This window comes from Salmo trutta, chromosome 23 (assembly GCF_901001165.1).
Source record: "Salmo trutta chromosome 23, fSalTru1.1, whole genome shotgun sequence".
Lineage (NCBI taxonomy): Eukaryota > Metazoa > Chordata > Actinopteri > Salmoniformes > Salmonidae > Salmo > Salmo trutta.
The window spans coordinates 22,467,068-22,489,993 of NC_042979.1; the positions used below are offsets into that span (position 1 = coordinate 22,467,068).

Below are 22,926 nucleotides of genomic sequence, written 5' to 3' on the forward strand. Positions count from 1 at the left end.
CTACATGTCCAATTGACTCAAATTATGTCAATTAGCCTATCGGAAGCTTCTAAAACCATGACATAATTTTCTAGAATTTTCCAAGTTTTTTAAAGGCACAGTCCAACTTTGTATGTAAACTTCTGACCCACTGGAATTGTGATACAGTGAAGTGTATGTGAAATAATCTGTCTAAACAATTGTTGGAAAAATTACTTGTCATGCCAAAAAGGAGATGTCCTAACTGGCTTGCCAAAACCATAGTTTGTTAACAATACATTTGTGAGAGGTTGAAAAACGAGTTTTAATGACTCCAACCTAAGTGTATGTAAACTTCCGACTTGTAAACTTCCGTAATATGGCTTTTTGTCTTGGCTTGGCTTCCCCATTGATTTTACTCACGCACCGCTACTACTGCACTAACATACCTAGGATACTACATCCAAATTGCAACACAGTACATGGGATCATAATACAGGCATATATCATAGCATCCTATTTACTACACAACCACAAAAAAAACGCACAAATTTCTATCAATAATTATGATAAAACATGGCCTTAAATACACTGTAGTTTAGTAATTAATTTAACATTGAAAAATGCAAAAACAGGAGAAATCTGAGGGGCATGTACGCTTGTGCCCCCCATGGGCATGACGCCACTGTATGCATGGCTTGATTGTATTTTAACAGGGTACATTGACAGCATTATGTCCAACAATATCCATAGGAGAGTAATAGCGAGATTACCTGATGTGTAGGTTTAGTGGTCTCCAAACTGTGATCCACCTAAAACCTTTTGAATTTGCCTGTACATCTCCAGATAATCAAAACAATGTTTTAAGCCTAAACAGCCCAGTCTTAAGCCGTGACCCAGGAGGACTTGGCTGTGAATCACCAGGGGTCCTGACCACCGTGGCCCATCTCACTCACCATTTGGAAAATACTACCCTATGGGTTATATTGCACAACACTCAACTGACTTCCACCAACATTTTTCCAATCAAAGATTTATGATTATTTCAAATAAGTAATCAGATTGAGGCTGTAAACAGTTGATCAACTTATTGCAGAAGCAGTTGTCTTTTAAAAACTCAGTTACTTTCTATGTTCAGTTTTTACTGAAAAAGCCTCTTCTATATGGAATTATGATAGCATTTGCATCTATTCATAACAATCCTGGAAGAAAGAGATTAGTAATTCTATTCCCATTATGCCACCTACTGATCATTTATGGAAATGATTATGTTGCCCTCTTAGGGCTGAAGAATTTAGAGATGAAAACATAACGCTATTGCATACAATCTGATTTTATTTTACTTTGGCTGCATCCAGACAGGCAGTCCAATTCAGATTTTTTTGCCTAAACTTTTTTTTGATCAATCAGATTAGATCTTTTGCCAATAATTTAGCGTCAGAAACAAAATTGGTGTATAAACTCAACCATTTAGTATTTTCTAGAAATATAACATTTATTACAATATACATTAGGCCAACTGTACATTTAATTATCTTAAATACATCATTTCACAAAGAAAATGTATAATCATGACTGATCATTAATAGGACAACAGCTACATGAAATGTGTGATCATGAAAGGAAGACAATTGATATGGCATATTCACAAATCCTTAGCTACATGACATAAGCCTTGGATGGTATTCCTTCACCATGGCATTGTTTTAAAATCTTGACCAAGTCAAGTCATTGAACATTGATTGGCAACTCCTGTAAGTCCTCTGTGTCCCCTGGTGTCCAAGGTCTGCTGCACTGATTCTGAAGTGACTTGATTTCTGAGGACTCAGAGGTATGTCATGTAAATAAAGCATTTGCCCAATGCAGTATTTTCTGGTCCTATTTTAGATTATTTATCTTAATGCAATCTTATGCAAAAAAGTGTCTCTTTGTGCATGTATATACTTTTTGTATGCTTCAAATAAAAATATTTGATGGCTTTTATCTTTCAGGGATCCAGCCTCAGAGATTTGAACTATATTGTTAGTGATGTCAATATTAAAAGAATCAATCACATGGATGTGCATACAAATAGAGCTCTGCTAGAGAAGCAATGAATATAAATGATTTGACATGCTCCACAAGGGCTGCGTTTACACAAACAGCCCAATTCTGATATTTTTTATACTAATTAGTCTTTTGATCAATTACATCAAGATCTATTCACATCAGATATTGTTCAGAGCTGACCTGATTGGTCAACAGACAAATTAGTGAAAAAAAGATCAGAATTGGCCTGCCTTTGTAACAGCCTATGTGACTGTTGCTAGTAGTCTCCATCTGAAAACCTTAGGGCTGTCTCTGATGTTACAGTAGCAGCAAAGTGTACTGTAGCAGGAGAAAGCAGCTTCATAGTGCAGGTCACGACATTAAAAAGGCAGGACAGTTTGTAGAGGAGTGCTGTCATGATAGCATTTGTTGTGCAGTTGATGCTTAGAGGTCATCGTCTATTTTGTGGTGCTGTTGGATGGGACTTGTCATCTTCTGCCACCAGTCTTCACTAGAACGCAGAGGTTGAGTATGTAACAGAGGAGTGATGTAACAGAGGAGCATTGTTGGTGATGACTTCATAGATTATTTTTTTGGTAGTGATTTCACACAGGATTGGTCAGAGAAGAACAAAAGTCATGCTGATGTCAGTGACACACAAAAAAAAAAAGACATTTACAGGAAATAGGTTATCAATAAATGTCACGGTGCAGAGCTTTAGATTTGGCTGCTGGCGGGCAAGGAGACCCCCAGCTTCGCTAAAACCATTGACAACCATGTGCCATTTAATTTTTGGGGTTTTAGCTACCTATTGAACTACACATCTGTTATTCCAATTGAGCAGATTTATCTATCAGAGTTATGCATGCTTTTCATGATCAGTAAACATCAATTGATCATGTATTTTAAGATAGCTAATCAAACAGCATGTAATTTAGCTTGCGTCAGAGATTAGATTATTGGGAAGAGCTTAACGAAGCATGCCGCAAAGTTCTTCAATTACAGTTGTGGCCAAAAGTTTTGAGAATGAGAAATTAATTTCCACAAAGTTTGCTGCTTCAGTGTCTTTAGATATTTTTGTCAGATGTTACTATGGAATACTGAAGTATAATTACAAGCATTTCATAAGTGTCAAAGGCTTTTATTGACAATTACATGAAGTTACAAAGAGTCAATATTTTCAGTGTTGACCCTTCTTTTAAGACCTCTGCAATCCGCCCTGGCATGCTGTCAATTAACTTCTGGGCCACATCCTGACTGATGGAAGCCCATTCTTGCATAATCAAATGCTTGGAGTTTGTCAGAATTTGTGGGTTTTTGTTTGTCCACCCGCCTCTTGAGGATTGACCACAAGTTCTCAATGGGATTAAGGTCTGGTGAGATTCCTGGCCATGGACCCAAAATATCGATGTTTTGTTTCTTGAACCACTTAGTTATCACTTTTGCCTTATGGCAAGGTGCTCCATCATGCTGGAAAAGGCATTGTTCGTCACCAAACCGTTCCTGGATGGTTGGGAGAAGTTGCTCTCGGAGGATGTGTTGGTACCATTCTTTATTCATGGCTGTGTTCTTAGGGAAAAATTGTGAGTGAGCCCACTCCCTTGGCTGAGAAGCAACCCCACACATGAATGGTCTCAGGATGCTTTACTGTTGGCATGACACAGGACTGATGGTAGCGCTCACCTTGTCTTCTCCGGACAAGCTTTTTTCCGGATGCCCCAAACAATCGGAAAGGGGATTCATCAGAGAAAATGACTTTACCCCAGTCCTCAGCAGTCCAATCCCTGTACCTTTTGCAGAATATCAGTCTGTCCCTGATGTTTTTCCTGGAGAGAAGTGGCTTCTTTGCTGCCCTTCTTGACACCAGGCCATCCTCAAAGTCTTTGCCTCACTGTGCGTGCAGATGCACTCACACCTGCCTGCTGCCATTCCTGAGCAAGCTCTGTACTGGTGGTGCCCCGATCCCGCAGCTGAATCAACTTCAGGAGACGGTCCTGGCGCTTGCTCGACTTTCTTGGGCAGCCTGAATCCTTCTTTACAACAATTGAACCGCTCTCCTTGAAGTTCTTGATGATCTGATAAATGGTTGATTTAGGTGCAATCTTACTGGCAGCAATATCCTTGCCTGTGAAGCCCTTTTTGTGCAATGCAATGATGACGGCACGTTTTTCCTTGCAGGTAACCATGATTGACAGAGGAAGAACAATGATTCCAAGCACCACCCTCCTTTTGAAGCTTCCAGTCTGTTATTCAAACTCAATCAGCATGACAGAGTGATCTCTAGCCTTGTCCTCGTCAACACTCACACCTGTGTTAACGAGAGAGTCACTGACATGATGTCAGCTGGTCCTTTTGTGGCAGGGCTGAAATGCAGTGGAAATGTTTTTGGGGTATTCAGTTCATTTGCATGGCAAAGAGGGACTTTGCAATTAATTGCAAATCATCTGATCACTCTTCATTACATTCTGGCGTATATGCAAATTGCCATCATACAGCAGACTTTGAAAATTAATATTTGTATCATTCTCAAAACTTTTGGCCACAATTGTGCATGTAGCCAAATCAAAAATCCCGACCTATGGTTCGCAATGCTCCACTCACTACTTGTATCTGTATAGTCTGTTTGTTTCTGTTGGTTTTGGCTAGCTTAATGTTCCGATCGGTAGTAAGCTAGCACTCACTCAAGTGGCTGCTAGCATCCTCATGAAAAGGGGCATGAGGGAAGCCTTACAATATCCCGTTTCTCTAAGTAGTGAGAACGCTATGGAGCAGGCAAAATGTTGAAAAGTAATCTTTAGACGTGTTGTACTTCTCTTAAAATGTAGTTTTGTAAATGACTAAAACAAGCAGACAAAAATGTGTTTTTCCTGTGAGCCAATGGGATAACCTAGGTAACCACAGGTTATTTTCCCCACAGGTGGACAGGGTCACAACGTTCTATCTAATACCGACTGGGCCCATGAGTGACTTTAAAGGGCATGGAATATTTATGATATCAGAGACAAAACAAGCGGTGATGTTATAGAGAATGGAAAAATATATATTCTATTGAGCAATTTCTGACTTCTAACTAAATACATATTGTATCTTGTACACCCACCAAGTAGACATCATGTACAGAGTCTGGGCTGCCCTGGGTAGGGGGAAAGGGGACAGTGTCATCCAGGGCCACAATCGTACAAGAGGCACTGGGGAGACAGTGGGAAGAGAAACAATAACTCCATCACTGTCTTACAGAACAAACGGTTGATTCCATCAAGGGATGAGCCTTGAAAGGTACTGTATATGGGTGCTAAGGTGGTTAAGGAAGGGATGAGGTCTATATGAAGTGGGGCAGTGTACAATCAGGGTGTTGAAGGTGTAAACACTATGAGCAGTTGACACTGTACCTATTCTCCAGGTGCTCCTCGAGGTCTTTCTTGATAGTCTGAAGAGCGGAGGAGGAGAAGGAAACAGCCTGCTTTAAACTTTTAGGGAGCGTAACTAGGTCAGGGTGCTTGGAGGAACTTATTACTGTTGAACAAAACAGAGAAATACAAAAAAAGCATAAAGAAAGGATAAAGCAGAGATTGCATGATGTGTGTTTGTGTACAGGCCCAATAGATTGTGGGTCGTGTAGTTTATAAAAAGGTGACTACATGGTCTGTCCAGGCATTCCATGCTTTGGGCCTTCCTCTCATCCTTCTCCTCCTTTTGGGGGGACAGCACCTCTTGGGAGGCTGACCTCATCGCATGGATGGAGCTCCTCTTCCTCTTGGAGGATGCTCCTCTTAGAGCTGAGGGAGAGAGAGCATTAGTGAAATGACTAAGCAAATGAATGGGAAAATATGATATAAAAGGACATGAGGCAACCAGTTGAGTGTGTGTGAGTCAAAGTCACTTACGATGGATCTTTTTGAATACAGTGCCACCCATGAAATTAAGAAATCTGTCTGCATAGAAACCGGGCCTGTGAACTGACACTGTGTCCTGAAACACAAACAGGTGTCAGGCCACTATGACAAATGGAATATGAACACAAATCACACATGCACACTACCCTACCCCATCGTGTACAAGGGCCTTCCAGGAGTGTTCCATCTTCTTAATTAACCTTGAAAAGAAGCACAGATGTTATGTTACATAGATATGTTTTTCTTGATGGCAGTGCCAACGGTGGTTCCACGAAACGCTCTTACCTGTAGGACTGTAGGATGTCAATGATCCCCAAGAAGATCAGCAGCTTCTCATCTTTGTGTTTTGCTGGAATTCCACCCATTCTGATAATTTATCAAAAATACATTTACATCTCACAGCTGCTATGCAGTGTATGACTGGATCATGGTGTGAATAATACAATGTACTAACGTTTACAATGACATGTCATTGGTTAAAGGGCCTTATTAAGGTGAATGTTCGCTCACGTGTCATCGTCTGCCACTGGCTCTGCAACCTTGCCATCCCCTTCCCCTTGGATGGACTCCAGGGCGGTGGAGTAGAGGACCCTCTGGCCGTTGAGGCGCTTACTGTCCCCCCTGGCCCCCCTTTCCAGACTCTTGTCCAGAACATGCACCCCTAGCAGGAGACTGTAGTCCATGATCTTAAAGCTCTCCAGGACCTGACCGAGACATAACCACACAATCCACACACATGAATATGACAGGAACATAAAAGAGCCGCAACACATGCAGTACACATGCTTCTGGCCAAGGATTCCTGGTCCTACATGTGAACAAAGCACAAACATGACCACATTTTGTTCTCACTTAATAAACAATCCTCTTAATTGGCATCTCCACGTGACCTTTGAAAACCACCCATGCTGAAAGCTATAAAAGCAAGAGCTGGATTATCAAACCAAACACACTCAAACCTCCAGCCTTCTGACCAAACACTAATGTGAAACTGTAACTCCTCTAAACAAAGGCCTTTTCAGTGCCTGTGTTACCAAACACATTTACTGTAGGCTTATACTGTGTTGCTGCCTACATACCACATTGTGTTGGGTGACTGTTATTCTGCCGCAGTCCAGTTCCTAAGCCTTGTAATAAGTCAGGTGTTCTGCTCTGGGCTGTTCTTGAAAGTAATCCCTGTTGAGGGGTCTACTGTGCTTTCCCAGTAATCAAACAACATACAGTACTAATGAGGTCATTCAGAAGAGCTTAAGGTGATGCAGAAGAGGCCCGTCATCCTTTCATAATATTAATCGACAATGGGGGTTCAAAGTTCAATGACGTCAGCGATATAGCCAACCAAATGCTACTGAAGGAACTACTATTTTCCTGTCACAACACCAATTTGACTAGCCTTCCTGTTTTGAATATGCAATACCAATATGTAAGTGAATCTACTGTGAGTGGCCTCACCCTGCAATCCCTCTGCAGAGTCTTCATCAAGGCACTGTACGTGTCGCCATCAAAGTGCAGGCCCTCGAGCATCTCCTGGAAATCCAGGTCTTTGAAGGTGGGCGAGGACTTGGCACGCTCCTTGCGCGAGGCGTGCCGTTTGTAGGTGGAGCCTTTCAGGTCGTATTTGTAGTGCATCTTAAGGGCCCTGGGTAACACGTTGTTCATCACCACCAGACGGATGTTGACCCCGGCACACTGGATGCAGTACAGGCCGTAGAACTTAGGTAGCAGTGTCCTCGGGTTCTGATTCAAATTCTGACAGAGGGAAAAACGGATAAATGTTCATATGAGGATATGATCAAGTGTGTTACTAACACTTAAATGGCATATGTATAAATACCTTATTTACATAATACTTATTTACATAAGTATTCAGACCCTTTCCATTGATCATCCTTGAGAAGTTTCTACAACTTGGAGTCCACCTGTGGTAAATTCAATTGATTGGACATGATTTGGAAAGGCACACACACACCTGTCTATATAAGGTCCCACAGTTGGTAGTGCATGTCTGAGCAAAAACCAAGCCATGAGGTCGAAGGAATTGTCCTTAGAGCTCCGAGACAGGATTGTGTTGAGGCATAGATCTGGGGAAGGGTACCAAAAAAAATGTATGCAGCATTGTAGGTCCCCAAGAACACAGCCTATTTAATCACTCTTCAATGGAAGACGTTTGGAACCACCAAGACTCTTCCTAGAGCTGGCTGCCGGCCAAACTGAGCAATCGGGGGAGAAGGGCCTCGGTCAGGAAGGTGACCAAGAACCCGATGGTCACTCTGACAGAGTTCCTCTGTGGAGATGGTAGAACCTTCCAGAAGGACAACCATCTCACCAATCAGGCCTTTATGGTAGAGTGGCCAGACGGAAGCCACTCCTCAATAAAAAGGCAGAGGAGTCCATCTGGAGTTCGCCAAAAGGCACCTGAAGAATCTCAGACCATGAGAAGCAAGATTCTCTGGTCTGATGTAACCAAGATTGAACTTTTTGGCCTGAATGCCTAGCATCTTTCAGCGGCAAGGACTGGGAGACTAGTCAGGATCAAGGCAAAGATGAACAGAGCAAACTAGAGATCCTTGTTAAAAACCTGCTCCAGAGCGCTCAGGACCTCAGAATGGGGCGACGGTTCACCTTCCAACAGGACAACAACCCTAAGTACACAGCCAAAACAACGCAGGATTGGCGTCGGGACAAGTCTCAATGTCCTTGAGTGGCCCAGCCAGAGCCCAGACTTGAACCCGATCGAACATCTCTGGAGAGACCTGAAAATAGTTGTGCAGCACCACTCCCCATCCAACCTGACAGAGCTTGAGAGGATCTGCAGAGAAGGGAGAAACTCCCCAAATACAGGTGTGCCAAGCTTGTAGCGTCATACCCAAGAAGACTCAAAGCTGTAATCACTGCCAAAGATGTTTCAAAGTACTGAGTAAAGGGTCTGAATACTTATGTAAATGTAATGTTTATTTTAATAAATTAGCAAAAAAATTCTAAACCTGTTTTTGCTTTGTCATTATGGGGTATTGTGTGTAGATTAATGAGAATCTATTTAATACATTTTAGAATAAGGCTGTAACCTAACAAAATGTGGAAAAGGGGTCTGAATACTTTCCGAAGGCACTGTATGTGCAGTACGTCACTGCCCTCTTTCTATCTGCTGTGTCACTAAGCCGTTGAGCCTCCCTGCAACCTCATTGGATAACGCTCGGCAGGCCTGAGCCAGCCTCCTTTCACTGTGCAACTCCTCGATATGAATCTTGGTTGCTGTCACTCAAATGGTGAGGGGCTGAAGCTCATTGGCTGGAAATCGAATTGCTAAGGGGCTGGCCCATGTGGGCCAAGCTTGCAGTACTCAAAATAGCGCCACACAACTTCCAGAAAACAGTTGCTTTCAAACTAGGGATTTCATGGCTAATTGAAGACAGTAATTCTTCTCATATTATGCATGTATGAACTACAAATTGCCCAAAGAGTGAGGTTTAAAAAAGATGTTCCGGAATGTCTCTTTAAATAATACTTTACAATCTATGAATTGGAATTTTCTGAAAGTACTAGAGATGATAATTGCCCCATTTATGGTGTTTGTGTAAAGGGAGAGGCTCACCATGTAGTAACCAGGAAGGAGTTTCTGCAGGAATTCAGCCTCTTTATGCTGCACAGTCTTAATGATGAACTCATCGTCGCTGGTCAGGTAGAACCAGGAACTGCTGGCCCCGGGGTTGGACAGCTCAAGCAGAGGTTCGTTACAGATGGAGTACTGGAATTCATACAGGATGAGCTATTAGCACGCATTCATATAGACAGGAATGCAATAAAGAAGTATCAAACGAATAAAACAATTGTGCTCTTATTGATACATCATGGACAACTAACGGTGTGAATTGCTACATGATTGTATGCTGCATTATCAGTGAAGAACATGGTATGTAGGAGTGTTTTCTGTAAAGGGCTTTCCACACTAACCAGGTAGTCATCTGCTTTGATGCCAAAGAGCTCTCGGAAGTAGCGGAAGGCGAGAGGGGCGTAGGTTTTGAGACGGAAGTCTGGGAAGTGGTGCGCTGGTGTCATGTTGCTCCCCTCACTGACGGCACAAACAGATTAGTGTTAGTACAACAACACCTATATACAAACACTCATTTAGGACTGAAAATATGTACATTTGCAACAGAGAATATTGACTGAGTGATGCAAGGAAGCTATTGAAGTGTACACTAAGCATCAGTTGGGTGATACGCAGTGCCTAACAGATGCCACAACAGACGTGTGTCTTTCAGTGACGCTTAGAGGGTCGCGATAAATGTTGTAGTTAACACTTGTAGTGAAAGGGACTTCTGTGTCAATGGGAAAATTTGACCAATGCGGTTTAGATATGCTTCTTTTACAGGGTTTGTGCTGTATTAGTGTCACTAACTAGTGATGTGTAGAACCCTGCTGAGTGATGCCAGTGCTGTGTACTGTACCTGGGTAGGAAGACACTCTCCACCATGTAGAAGTCCTGCATGAGTACATCTCTGTCAGGCTTGGATGTCAGGTTCCCCACAGCATACCCAATGCCCAGCTGGATGGCTCCTTTCAGGGCAGCTGCTGTGGGCTGGGACCACACAGACATGTTCTCACAGGGTACCAGTGAAAAGTCCAATGTGCAGAGGTAATTGAGGTAGATACAGTACATATAAACCAGGATAGATATTAAGCAGTAGCAGCAGAGTGTGTGATGAGTCAAAAGAGTTGGTGCAATGGAAGGGGGAGTCAATGTAGATAGTCCAGGTAGCTATTTGGTTAACTATTTAGCAGTCTTATGGCTTTGGGCTAGAAGCTGTTCAGGGTTCTGTTGGTTCTAGAGCGGCGGATAACATGATTAGGTAGATCAGCAACTACGTTGAGTCACACAAGGCACGCTGACTGCCCTGAAGATTGTTTCTGCCTTTCCATCAGTTCAGGATAAACAACAACTCAGTGGCCTTATGGTTAGTGTCCGCCATGTGATTGGAAGTATGATCCCTGGCAGAATCATACCAAAGACTGTAAAAATGGGACCTGTTGCGTATCTGCTTGGCACTCCGCATTCTGGAGATAGATTTGGGGTAAGGCCCTGCGATAGATTAGCGTCCTGTCCAGGGGGTGTACTTGTACTTCAAGCTGCCTCATGCTACAGAGGTGTTTGGCTACCTACATTGGCATAGGATGGAAAAGCCCAAATCAGTTAAAGCTGAAGGTGGTCCCGACATCAGATATACAGAAATATGATGTTATGGAATCATCTGGAACCTTACCCATTATAACCCAACTTCCAATCTCAGGGTGGACACTAACCACAAGGCCACTGAGTTGTTCATCCTGAACCGATGGAAAGTCAAAAACAATCTGTAGGGCAGTCAGCATGCCTCAACACAGTGGATGATCTACCTAGTCATGTCATCGGCTGCTCTGGATCCAGCAGGACCCTGAACAGCTTCTAGCCATAAGATTGCTAAATAGCTACCTGGACTGATTCATCACATACACTGCTGCTTATTATCTATCCTGTTTCCTAGCCACGCTATCCCTATCCATGTACTATACATATCTACCTCTGCAGATCGACTTGGTACTGGTACCCTGTGTATATAACAAAGTTATCGTTACTCATTGTGCATTTATTCCTCGTATTAACTTTATTTTTCTGTCTGCATTGTTGGGAAGGGCCCAATGTAAGCATTTCACTGTTAGTCTACACGCTGTTTACAAAGCACGTGACAAATAACATTTGATTTCATCAGCAAGCACAAACAGACTGAGCACCGTTATATAACACTCCACCATCTCTAGTCTCGGGAGGACAAAGAATTGACCAATATTTCAGAGGAATAGCAGTTATCCTTCTTGAAGCTCAGTTCACCAATGGGACCATGTTCATTCTCAGAAGGACTTGATACAGAATTTGTACATCTGTGCCATGCAGTATAAATTAACTATCGGGGCCCAAAGATTCCATACCTTTTTGTAATCTTTTGACCCACTGGTTCCTCCACTTTCAGTGGTTGTTGTTGCCATCTTTTGGATAGAAAGAATATAGATTAATTTACAAGCAAGTTCAAGTATACACCTTTTCACCCTCTAACATGATCTACTAATAGATGTATTATAATCATGGTTCTGGTATGTCGTTATTACCCACCAATCAAATGTATGATAAATCTAATTTATTTTATTCGGAAGTTGTCACAAATTGCTTTCCAGATATCCAGCCTAAAATTCTAAAGAGCAAGCAATGCCGCCTAAGAGGCAATTGCACAGTGGCTCGGAAAAACTCCCTAGGCCACCATTCTGGTTCTTTTGTTAAGCATAAAAACGGGAAACAGGAGAGTTCCTATTCCATGACACAATAAAATCGTGTGATATGAGGGTTGCATCTACAGCAAATATTTTGCAATTACTGCATATCCCAGTTACACACTTCCTAGAGGAGATAGTCAAGTCCAGAACATTCTGAGCGCTGTATACCACTATAGCTAACATATAGATGTTTGTATCTACTATCCCACTTGCATTGAAGTTTATCTTCTAATCACCATTGACAAAATGAAGGTTTCTGCAATCAGCTTGCTGAAAATACATTTTACTGTAGCAAATATAAAACAAACAAAGTCAAGAGTACTCAGGTGACCAAAAATCTGAAATATCTCCTAACGCCAACATCAATAGTGGAAAGAAGTACACCTGAACTAAATCCATCTGAGGCTTCACTGTGAGAATATTATTCAGCTCTGAAAAAGGCTTCTTCCATAACAAACAATCTTCCATTGCCAGCCACACAGTATACTCCAATGTCTTCTGCGTATTTTCCATAGTTTCTGCTAGTGTCCAATACCTATGCCATCTTGTAGTCTAGAATGAGAGAGAGAGGGAGAGAGAGAGACATACGTACCTCTCTGGGTAGTGCTGTGTTGTGAGGAACTGTGGGGCAGAAAGGGTCTATAACTCTACTCTGCTGACTGGACCCCTCAACACAACCCTTGATCCCAATTAAGGAGGATTGAAAAACCAGTGGAGGCTAAATCTCCCCCAGGGACATTCCAAGAAGTCTGAAATTCACAATTTAAAGTCTCTGCCTATATGTTGACAACTATAACCTTAAAATCATGATTAGGCCCATATAACAATGGGTCTCATGTCCACTTCACTAAGCAACTTTACCTCTGGAGCTACTTGTTGTTTTGTTTCTTTGGGCAGAGGTAGCCTAATTTAAAGAGCTTTGAATTTCAGAATTCTTCTTGGAATGTCCCTGGAGGTGATTTAGCCTCCACTGGTTTTTCAATCCTCCTTAATTGGGATCAAGGGTTGTGTTGAGGGGTCCAGTCAGCAGAATAGAGTTATAGACCCTTTCTGCCCCACAGTTCCTCACAACACAGCACTGTGCAGAGAGGTACGTATGGCTCTCAATCTTGGAAAGCAATTATTTTACACACCCACATTGTGTTGAGAAAAATGAAAAAATATATATTGTGCTGCTTTATCATGTTTTCAATGTGAATGCTATTCATCTGCTAGCCTCATACCAACCCATGAACCACTCACATTCTCAAGGAGCTAACATAAGTGACTGCCTCAGGCAAGCATCTCAGTGTTCATAAGTTGACTGGGGCCCATCATCGAATATGCATCTAATAGACCTGCTTCAAAGTGCAAAACTGTGTGCGAAGGGTTTCATTCTTTGGAGAGGTCTGATGAGATTGCATTCTCAAACAATCATTGTGATCAGAGCTAAATCAGACTGTTTCATACCCACCGGGCACACACTGGTTGAATCAATGTTGTTTCCATGTCATTTCAATGAAATTACGCTGAACCAATGTTGAATAGATGACTTTGCCTTGTGGGTATGTGTTGTTTATAGCTCACGTTCCCTGCTTGTTTGTCACTGTACTGGACTCACGTACTGTGAATGGTGTTAGATAACATTTCATTATGATGGGGTTTCAGTTCAAACTGGTTAACTTGTTAAATGTATAAAATAATGTGTCAGAACCAAATCATGTCAATGCAGAAGCAGGACTACAGTGGGACCTATAGTCAGATTTAGGGTTTGAGTGTTGGGGTTATGGTAAGGGCTTGGGGTATCAGTTAGTGTGGTAGTTTTCCTGTTTTGCCTTCAAATTGCTCTTCATGACCCTGTCTCTGGATTACATTATGTACAGCATAACGTGAGTAAACACATGCAACTTTTGATCAGTCATTGCTATTGTACTTAGAATAAGTTGAGTGTTAAGAGTTGACCAGTCGTGAAAGGCTCTCCCCATCAAAAACAATGATGTAAAGAAAAGTGGTGCTTTAGATTGAATGCCTTTCAGGAGTTGATGTATAATGCTAGTACTGGGGTTCTGTTATCTGAGCTGAAGATTTGTTGACCATGCTATAGTCATATGGTACACACACATTCAGCAGATGCTCTTATCCAGAGCGACTTACAGTAGTGAGTGCATACATTTTCCATTTTCGTACTGGTCCCACATGGGAATCAAACCCACAACCCTGGCATTGCAAGCACCATGCTCTACCAAGTCAGCCACGTGGGACAATGTCTCTTTATGAGTGGCGGAGAGGGGATGCAATAAACATTTTCCAAAGTTAATATTTGGTGTGTGGAGAGGGCGAGAACAGAGAATAAATGACGCAAATAAGGCACGAGATCACCTAAGCAAACAATGGACTGGATGAATTGTAGAATAGGTGGCAGGAGAGCAGATTAACCAGAGGGAGGAACCCTGCCAAATTTGAACAAAGAAATCTCTGAAAGCAATCCTATTAAGAGCTGTCCATGGGGACTATTCTAATCAAGTAGAAGTTCATAGAAATATCTGGTTTACTGTATATCTTATGCCTGAATGCTGAAAGGCAGTCACAGAGCCCAAATAGTATAGGCATCATGTCCTGTTATTACATAATATCATATGCAGGTCAACAACTCGGGTTACTGAATTGTGTATACTTTTAGAACAGGCTAATCATATTCATAGCTGTCATAATGATGCATGAACAGGTGAACAATCGTAGGTTGCCTACGTTCTTCTACAACGTGTAGTTAGTTCCTTCTGTTAGGTTATGGGGAAGTGACAAACCAGATGTATTTCTGCCTGTTGCTAGGGCTAATGGTGCTTTCAAGACAACTGGGAACTCTGAAAGAAAACGAGGTAAAATTATTACGTCAGTGATCTTCAGGTCGGAGCTCTAGAAAGCGTGCCAAGTTCCCGACTTTTCCCAGTCGGAGCTCGTTTTTTTCCAGAGTTCACAGTTGTCTTGATCAAACTGAGGTCAGAATTCGGAGATTTCCGAGTTCACAGTTGTTTTGAACGCAGCATAAGCAAGTCAGCTTCTTGTGTCATCAATAGTTTGCCTTACAATGATCAAGTAAAATCCTACTAAGACTGCTTGAATAGGCGTTACCAACAACTGCAAAAGAGAAGTGATTGAGTGCGAACTTCGACTGTCAAGAAAATAGTTGTTTTATGAAACAAAAAAAGGTAGCGTATTCTGTTGACGCCCAAAACGTCGGCAGGTGGCGGCACCAACAATATGACCGACATCTTCAGGTGGTGACAAGTTGGCAAAATAAATTGGTAACAAGAAGACAACAGTCTTTTCGCTTATAAAATATGTTTGTCCTTACCTTGACTATTATCGCTGTTGTCAAATGAAAATACAAAGACAGGTAACTTTGCAACCAGGCTTCATCGTTTCTGGCTCGTCTGAAGGCTTGTGGTAATCAGTGACGTGCGAGCATCCTCGGTGCTTCCGTGCCATTCTCCGCCTACTGTCACGTACCTTTATGTCGCCTAGGCCTACAACCCGGAGGTTGGTGCCTACATATTCGAAGCTGTTCTCTAATGAACAAATAAATTGAAACACGTAACCTATAGTTAAATGCATTCCGGTACTCCCATGGAATTGAAGTCAAATAGCCTGCAACCAGTAGGCATATTATGAGTTGTTATTTAGTAAATGCACAAACCAACAGTGTTAAATATTAGACTGCTATATTGTTTGTATTGGTTATGACAGGGAGATGACTGTAGCCTATAATTAGCCATGAACCATTATCATTCTTTGTTCAGAACTGTGAGTTGTATAGGTGTAGCCTAGTCAGTAGGGGGTGCAATTGGTTCAGAATCATAATAACCTAGGGCTAGGTTTACTATACTCTAAAGCTCAGCATCCCGACATGAGATACTATACATTTTACAATATAATACGACAGTTGGCCACTTACGATAGAATTCTGTAGTATACTGTAGAATACTATACTACACACTGTAATATCTCTAACATGTGTAGTACTTACTATAGAATGTTGTAGTATACTGTAGAATACTATAGTAAATACTACAGTATAATCTGCAAAACAACACTATAGTAAATACTACAGTAATGTCCGCAAAAACACTACAATCTGCAAAAACACAACACTTTTTAACTATAGTAAATACTACAGTATTTAATTTGCATACTGACACCTAAGAAGTGTTCCACCTAAATGTTCCACCAGAGAGAGCGAGAGAGAGAATGGCTTCCAACACACACAGCAGTACTGAAGAGCTGCTTTGTGTCACTGGGGGACAGATCAACAAACCGCTCTTTGAATTGTTGTGAAGTAAGAGTAACGAACAAATTACACAATGTCAACTCATAAAACCTGATTTATAGAGGAGTGAAAAGCTTCAGTCTCTTACCACCCCTTCTTCCTGTGGCATTCGGCTGCAAAGACGGAAACAGTGAACATGCAAGCCAGATGTTATTTACCTATAAGGGAATAATTATCAGGAAACAAATTGCTAATAGACAAATCAATGGTAAGTCTAGAATTATTTTCTGAGTATAACAATTCAGCTTGGTCTTTTCTCCGCTGCCACATGCAGCGACATCTATCAGGAAAGACGCCAATGGTTTTGATAAGTCAATGTGATTGTGTGATTATTGGATAAACGGTAGGATCCAAGGGGGCAGAGGGCAGGGAATGGAGCTGCTGGGAGAAAGTGCTCTGATTATGGACAGGCTCATATTACATGTGTGAGGGAGAGTGACCAGGTCACACTACATGCTACACTAAGGAATAGGATCGGACTCTGAGTGTACCATAGTGGGCTATTAGACGAGACAAACTTATACTGGGAAAAAGACGAGATGAAACAAACCTACTCTAATATAATGTATTTGTACAGTAAAATTATAAACTTGGATTAGCTAACACAACGTGCCATTGGAACACAGGAGTGATGGTTGCTGATAATGGGCCTCTGTACATCTATGTAGATATTGCATAACAAATTATCCGTTTCTAGCTACAATAGTCCTTTACAACATTAACAATGTCTACACTGTATTTCTGATCAATTTGCTGTTATTTTAATGGACAAAAAATATGCTTGGCTTTCAAAAACAAGGACATTTCTAAGTGACTCCAAACTTTTGAATGGCAGTGTATATATACAGTACCAGTCAAACGTTTGGACACACCTACTCATTCAAGGGTTTTTCTTTATTTTTTACTGTTTTCTACATTGTAGAATAATAGTGAAGACATCAAAACTATGAAATAACACATATGGAATCATGTAGTAACCAAAAAGTTCTAAATCAATATATATATATATATATATATATATATATATATATATATATTTGAGATTCTTCAAAGTAGCCACCCTTTGCCTTGATGACAGCTTTGCACACTCTTGGCATTCTCTCATCCAGCTTCATGAGGATTGCTTTTCCAACAGTCTTGAAGGAGTTCCCAAATATGCTGAGCAGTTGTTGGCTGCTTTTCCTTCACTCTGCGGTTCAACTCGTCCCAAACCATCTCAATTGGGTTGAGGTCGGGTAATTGTGGATGCCAGGTCATCTGATGCAGCACTCCATCACTCTCATTCTTGGTCAAATAGCCCTTACACAGCCTGGAGGTGTGTTTTGGGTCATTGCCCTGTTGTAAAACAAATGATAGTCCCACTAAGCGCAAAACAGATGGGATGGTATATCGCTGCAGAATGCTGTGGTAGCCATGCTGGTTAAGTGTGCCTTGAATTCTAAATTTAATCATTAACAGTGTCACCAGCAAAGCACCCCCACACCATCACACCTCCTCCTCCATGCTTTATTTATTTTATTTGTTTATTTCACCTTTATTTAACCAGGTAGGCAAGTTGAGAACAAGTTCTCATTTACAATTGCGACCTGGCCAAGATAGAGCAAAGCAGTTCGACAACATACAACAACACAGAGTTACACATGGAGTAAAACAAACATACAGTCAATAATACAGTAGAAAAATAAGTCTATATACAATGTGAGCTAATGATGTGAGATAAGGGAGGTAAAGGCAAAATAGGCCATGTTGGCAAAGTAAATACAATATAGCAAGTAAAACACTGGAATGGTAGATTTGTAGTAGAAGAAAGTGCAAAGTAGAAATAAATAATGGGGTGCAAAGGAGCAAAATAAATAAATACAGTAGGGGAAGTGGTAGTTGTTTGGGCTAAATTATAGATGGGCTATGTACAGGTGCAGTGATCTGTGAGCTGCTCTGACAGCTGGTGCTTAAAGCTAGTGAGGGAGATAAGTGTTTCCAGTTTCAAAGATTTTTGTAGTTTGTTCCAGTCATTGGCAGCAGAGAACTGGAAGGAGAGACGGCCAAAGGAGGAATTGGCTTTGGGGGTGACCAGAGAGATATACCTGCTGGAGCGCGTGCTACAGGTGGGTGTTGCTATGGTGACCAGTGAGTGGAGATAAAGGGGGACTTTACCTAGCAGGGTCTTGTAGATGACCTGGAGCCAGTGGGTTTGGCGATGATTAAGAAGCGAAGGCCAGCCAACGAGAGCGTACAGGTCGCAGTGGTGGGTAGTATATGGAGCTTTGGTGACAAAACGGATGGCACTGTGATAGACTGCATCCAGTTTGTTGAGTAGGGTATTGGAGGCTATTTTGTAAATGACATCGCCGAAGTCAAGGATTGGTAGGATGGTCAGTTTTACGAGGGTATGTTTGGCAGCATGAGTGAAGGATGCTTTGTTGTGAAATAGGAAGCCAATTCTAGATTTAACTTTGGATTGGAGATGTTTGATGTGAGTCTGGAAGGAGAGTTTACAGTCTAACCAGACACCTAGGTATTTGTAGTTGTCCACATATTCTAAGTCAGAACCGTCCAGAGTAGTGATGCTGGACAGGCGGGCAGGTGCAGGCAGCGATCGGTTGAAGAGCTTGTATTTAGGAGCAGTTGGAGGCCACGGAAGGAGAGTTGTATGGCATTGAAGCTTGTCTGGAGGGTTGTTAACACAGTGTCCAAAGAAGGGCCAGAAGTATACAGAATGGTGTCATCTGCGTAGAGGTGGATCAGAGACTCACCAGCAGCATATTTTATGATGGGAACCACACATGCAGAGATCATCCGTTCACCTACTCTGCGTTTCACAAAGACACAGCGGTTGTTACCAAAAATCTCAAATTTGGACTCAACAGACCAAATGACAGATGTCCACCGGTGTAATGTCCATTGCTCATGTTTTTTGGCCCATGCAAGTCTCTTCTTCTTATTGGTGTCCTTTAGTAGTGGTTTCTTTGCAGCAATTCGACCATGAAGGCCTGATTCACGCAGTCTCCTCTGAACAGTTGATGTTGAGATGTGTCTGTTACGTGAACTCTGTGAAGCATTTATTTGGGCTGCAATCTGATGTGCAGTTAACTCTAATGAACTTATCCTTTGCAGCAGAGGTAACTCTTCCTTTCCTGTGCCGGTCCTCATGAGAGCCAGTTTCATCATAACGCATCACGGTTTTTGCAACTGCACTTGAAGAAACGTTAAAAGTTATTGACATTTTCGGAAATGACTGACCTTCATGTCTTAAAGTAATGATGGACTGTTGTTTTCTTTGCTTGTTTGAGCTGTTCTTGCCATAATATGGGCATGGTCTTTTACCAAATAGGGCTATCTTCTGTATACCAACCCAACCTTGTCACAACACAACTGATTGGCTCAAACACATTAAGGAAAGAAATTCCACAAATTAACTTAACAAGGCACACCTGTTAATTGAAATGCATTCCAGGTGACTACCTAATGAAGCTGGTTGAGAGAATGCCAAGAGTGTGCAAAGCTGTAATCAAGGCAGAGGGTGGCTACTTTGAAGAATCTCAAATATATACACAGTGGGGGAAAAAAGTATTTGATCCCCTGCTGATTTTGTATGTTTGCCCACTTACAAAGAAATGATTTCTATAATTGTAATAGTAGGTTCATTTGAACAGTGAGAGACAGAATAACAACAAACAAATCCAGAAAAACGCATGTCAAAAATGTTGTGAAATGATTTGCATTTTAATGACGGAAATAAGTATTTGACCCCTCTGCAAAACATGACTTAGTACTTGGTGGCAAAACCCTTGTTGGCAATCGCAGAGGTCAGACGTTTCTTGTAGTTGGCCACCAGGTTTGCACACATCTCAGGAGGGATTTTGTCCCACTCCTCTTTGCAGATCTTCTCCAAGTCATTAAGGTTTCGAGGCGGATGTTTGGCAACTCGCACCTTCAGCTCCCTCCACAGATTTTCTATGGGATTAAGGTCTGGAGACTGGCTAGGCCACTCCAGGACCTTAATGTGCTTCTTCTTGAGCCACTCATTTGTTGCCTTGGCCGTGTGTTTTGGGTCATTGTCATACTGGAATACCCATTTTCAATGCCCTGGCTGAGGGAAGGAGGTTCTCACCCAAAATTTGACAGTACATGGCCCCGTCAAATGATGCGGTGAAGTTGTCCTGTCCCCTTAGCAGAAAAACACCCCCAAAGCATAATGTTTCCACCTCCATGTTTGACGGTGAAGATGGTGTTCTTGGGGTCATAGGCAGCATTCCTCCTCCTCCAAACACGGCGAGTTGAGTTGATGTCAAAGAGCTCCATTTTGGTCTCATCTGACCACAACACTTTCACCAGTTGTCCTCTGAGTCATTCAGATGTTTATTGGCAAACTTCAGACGGGCATGTATATGTATTTTTGAGTAGGGGGACCTTGCGGGTGCTGCAGGATTTCAGTCCTTCACGGCGTAGTGTGTTACCAATTGTTTTCTTGGTGACTATGGTCCCAGCTGCCTTGAGATCATTGACAAGATCCTCCCGTGTAGTTCTGGGCTGATTCCTCACCGTGCTCATGATCATTGCAACTCCACGAGGTGAGATCTTGCATGGAGCCCCAGGCCGAGGGATATTGACAGTTCTTTTGTGTTTCATCCATTTGCAAATAATCGCACCAAATGTTGTCACCTTCTCACCAAGCTGCTTGGCGATGGTCTTGTAGCCCATTCCAGCCTTGTGTAGGTCTACAATCTTGTCCCTGACATCCTTGGAGAGCTCTTTGGTCTTGGCCATGGTGGAGAGTTTGGAATCTGATTGATTGATTGCTTCTGTGGACAGGTGTCTTTTATACAGGTAAGAAACTGAGATTAGGAGCACTCCCTTTAAGAGTGTGCTCCTAATCTCAGCTCGTTACCTATATAAAAGACACCTGGGAGCCAGAAATCTTTCTGATTGAGAGGGGGTCAAATACTTATTTCCCTCATTAAAATGCAAATCAATTCATAAAATTTTTGACATGCGTTTTTCTGGATTTTTTTGTTGTTATTCTGTCTCTCACTGTTCAAATAAACCTACCATTAAAATTATAGACTGATCCTTTCTTTGTCAGTGGGCAAACATACAAAATCAGCAGGGGATCAAATACTTTTTTCCCCCACTGTATATATTTTGATTTAGAACTTTTTTGTTACTGCATATACATGATTCCATGTGTTATTTCATAGTTTTGATGTCTTCACTATATTATTCTACAATGTAGAAAATAGTCAAAATAAAGATAAAGCCTTGAATGAGTAGGTGTGTCCAAACTTATGACTGGTACAGTATATCTTTTTTTGAGGAGTGGGAAAATATCAGATCATTAGGCAATGATGTCTCCCTGGAGTTAGACTGTACTGGATTGACTTGGATCCACCTCTGGTGGCTGTATTTGATTTACAATTAGGTTTCCTCTCTGTCTCCGTCTCTCTATGTGCAAGTCTTATGGATGTGATTCTGAAGGTGAGTGTTGTTTGCTTATTTTATTTAAGAAAAAAACATTTCCAGAAAAAGTATTGGGGAGAAAAAAGCCCCCCGAAAAGGTATGAATGTGATCCTTGTAGAGTAAATCATCAACTTCAGTGATGTATTTTGATGCTGTTAACTTCTCCATCCTGACTCTCTTTAGGTGGGGGTGGTGATTGTCAGATTCCATGCAGTCAGTTGAAAACACAGAAAATAGATTATTTCAGTGAGTCAGCCTCACAGGAACTGAATAGGTCCCCGTTTGTGCTTTTACAATAATCAATGGCTCAGCACAGAGTCAGAGGAGCCACACAGGCTTTTGTACTAAAATGGTGTATGTGTACATGCGTCTGTCTGCCTGTCTGTTTGAGAGTGGTTCATGCTACAGAGGGATTCCTGTGTTGAGGCAGAAACAGTGTCAATGTTCGTGTGTGTGTATAGACAGACCAAGGCGCAGCGTGAGTAGCGTTCTACATCTTTATTATAAAGTGAAACTTAGCAAAATACAAAACAGACAATAAATGAATAAACAAACCGTGACTACAGCTACGCGCACTAACTCAAAACAAACAATATCCCATAATCCACAGGTGGAAAAAATGCTTCTTAAGTATAATCCCCAATTAGAGACAACGATAGCCAGCTGCCTCTAATTGGAATCATACCAAACACCCAAACATAGAAAAACTAAACTAGAACCCCACATAGAAAATAATAACTAGAAAAAACCCCAGTCACGCCCTGACCTACTCTACCATAGAAAATAAGAGCTCTCTATGATCAGAACGTGACACACAGATTGTAGTGTGCTGTTCAAGTGGAAGGGGTCGAGATCTGAGGACAAAATGATGTAGATTTGGAAGGAGAAGTGGTATTCGTTGATTATGTATGGTTGGATGGATAGAGGAGGAAGGGTTGGAGAATAAGGGTTAGTGCTCCAACAAGAGAGAGAGATGGAGAGAG

At 41.8% G+C, this 22,926-nt stretch overlaps 1 protein-coding gene across 2 annotated transcripts; it reads right to left on the reverse strand.

Annotated features, from left to right (window-relative positions):
• Positions 1–1,271: 1,271 nt before the first annotated feature.
• On the reverse strand, positions 1,272–15,773 carry pip5k1ba (phosphatidylinositol-4-phosphate 5-kinase, type I, beta a). Of its 2 annotated transcripts, none has more exons than XM_029709477.1 (14): positions 15,514–15,773; positions 11,844–11,900; positions 10,328–10,458; positions 9,831–9,948; positions 9,472–9,624; positions 7,332–7,628; positions 6,390–6,583; positions 6,165–6,245; positions 6,031–6,079; positions 5,871–5,955; positions 5,625–5,762; positions 5,376–5,499; positions 5,087–5,174; positions 1,272–2,497 (listed from the first exon to the last, which is right to left on the reverse strand). In XM_029709477.1, exons 2-14 carry the CDS (start codon positions 11,898–11,900, stop codon positions 2,495–2,497), a joined length of 1,518 nt encoding a protein of 505 aa, XP_029565337.1. In that variant the 5' UTR covers positions 15,514–15,773; the 3' UTR covers positions 1,272–2,494. The 2 variants fall into 2 exon arrangements, with proteins under 2 accessions (XP_029565337.1, XP_029565338.1); XM_029709478.1 differs by lacking the exon at positions 15,514–15,773 and adding an exon at positions 12,775–12,834.
• Between the last annotated feature and the right edge of the window lie 7,153 nt (positions 15,774–22,926).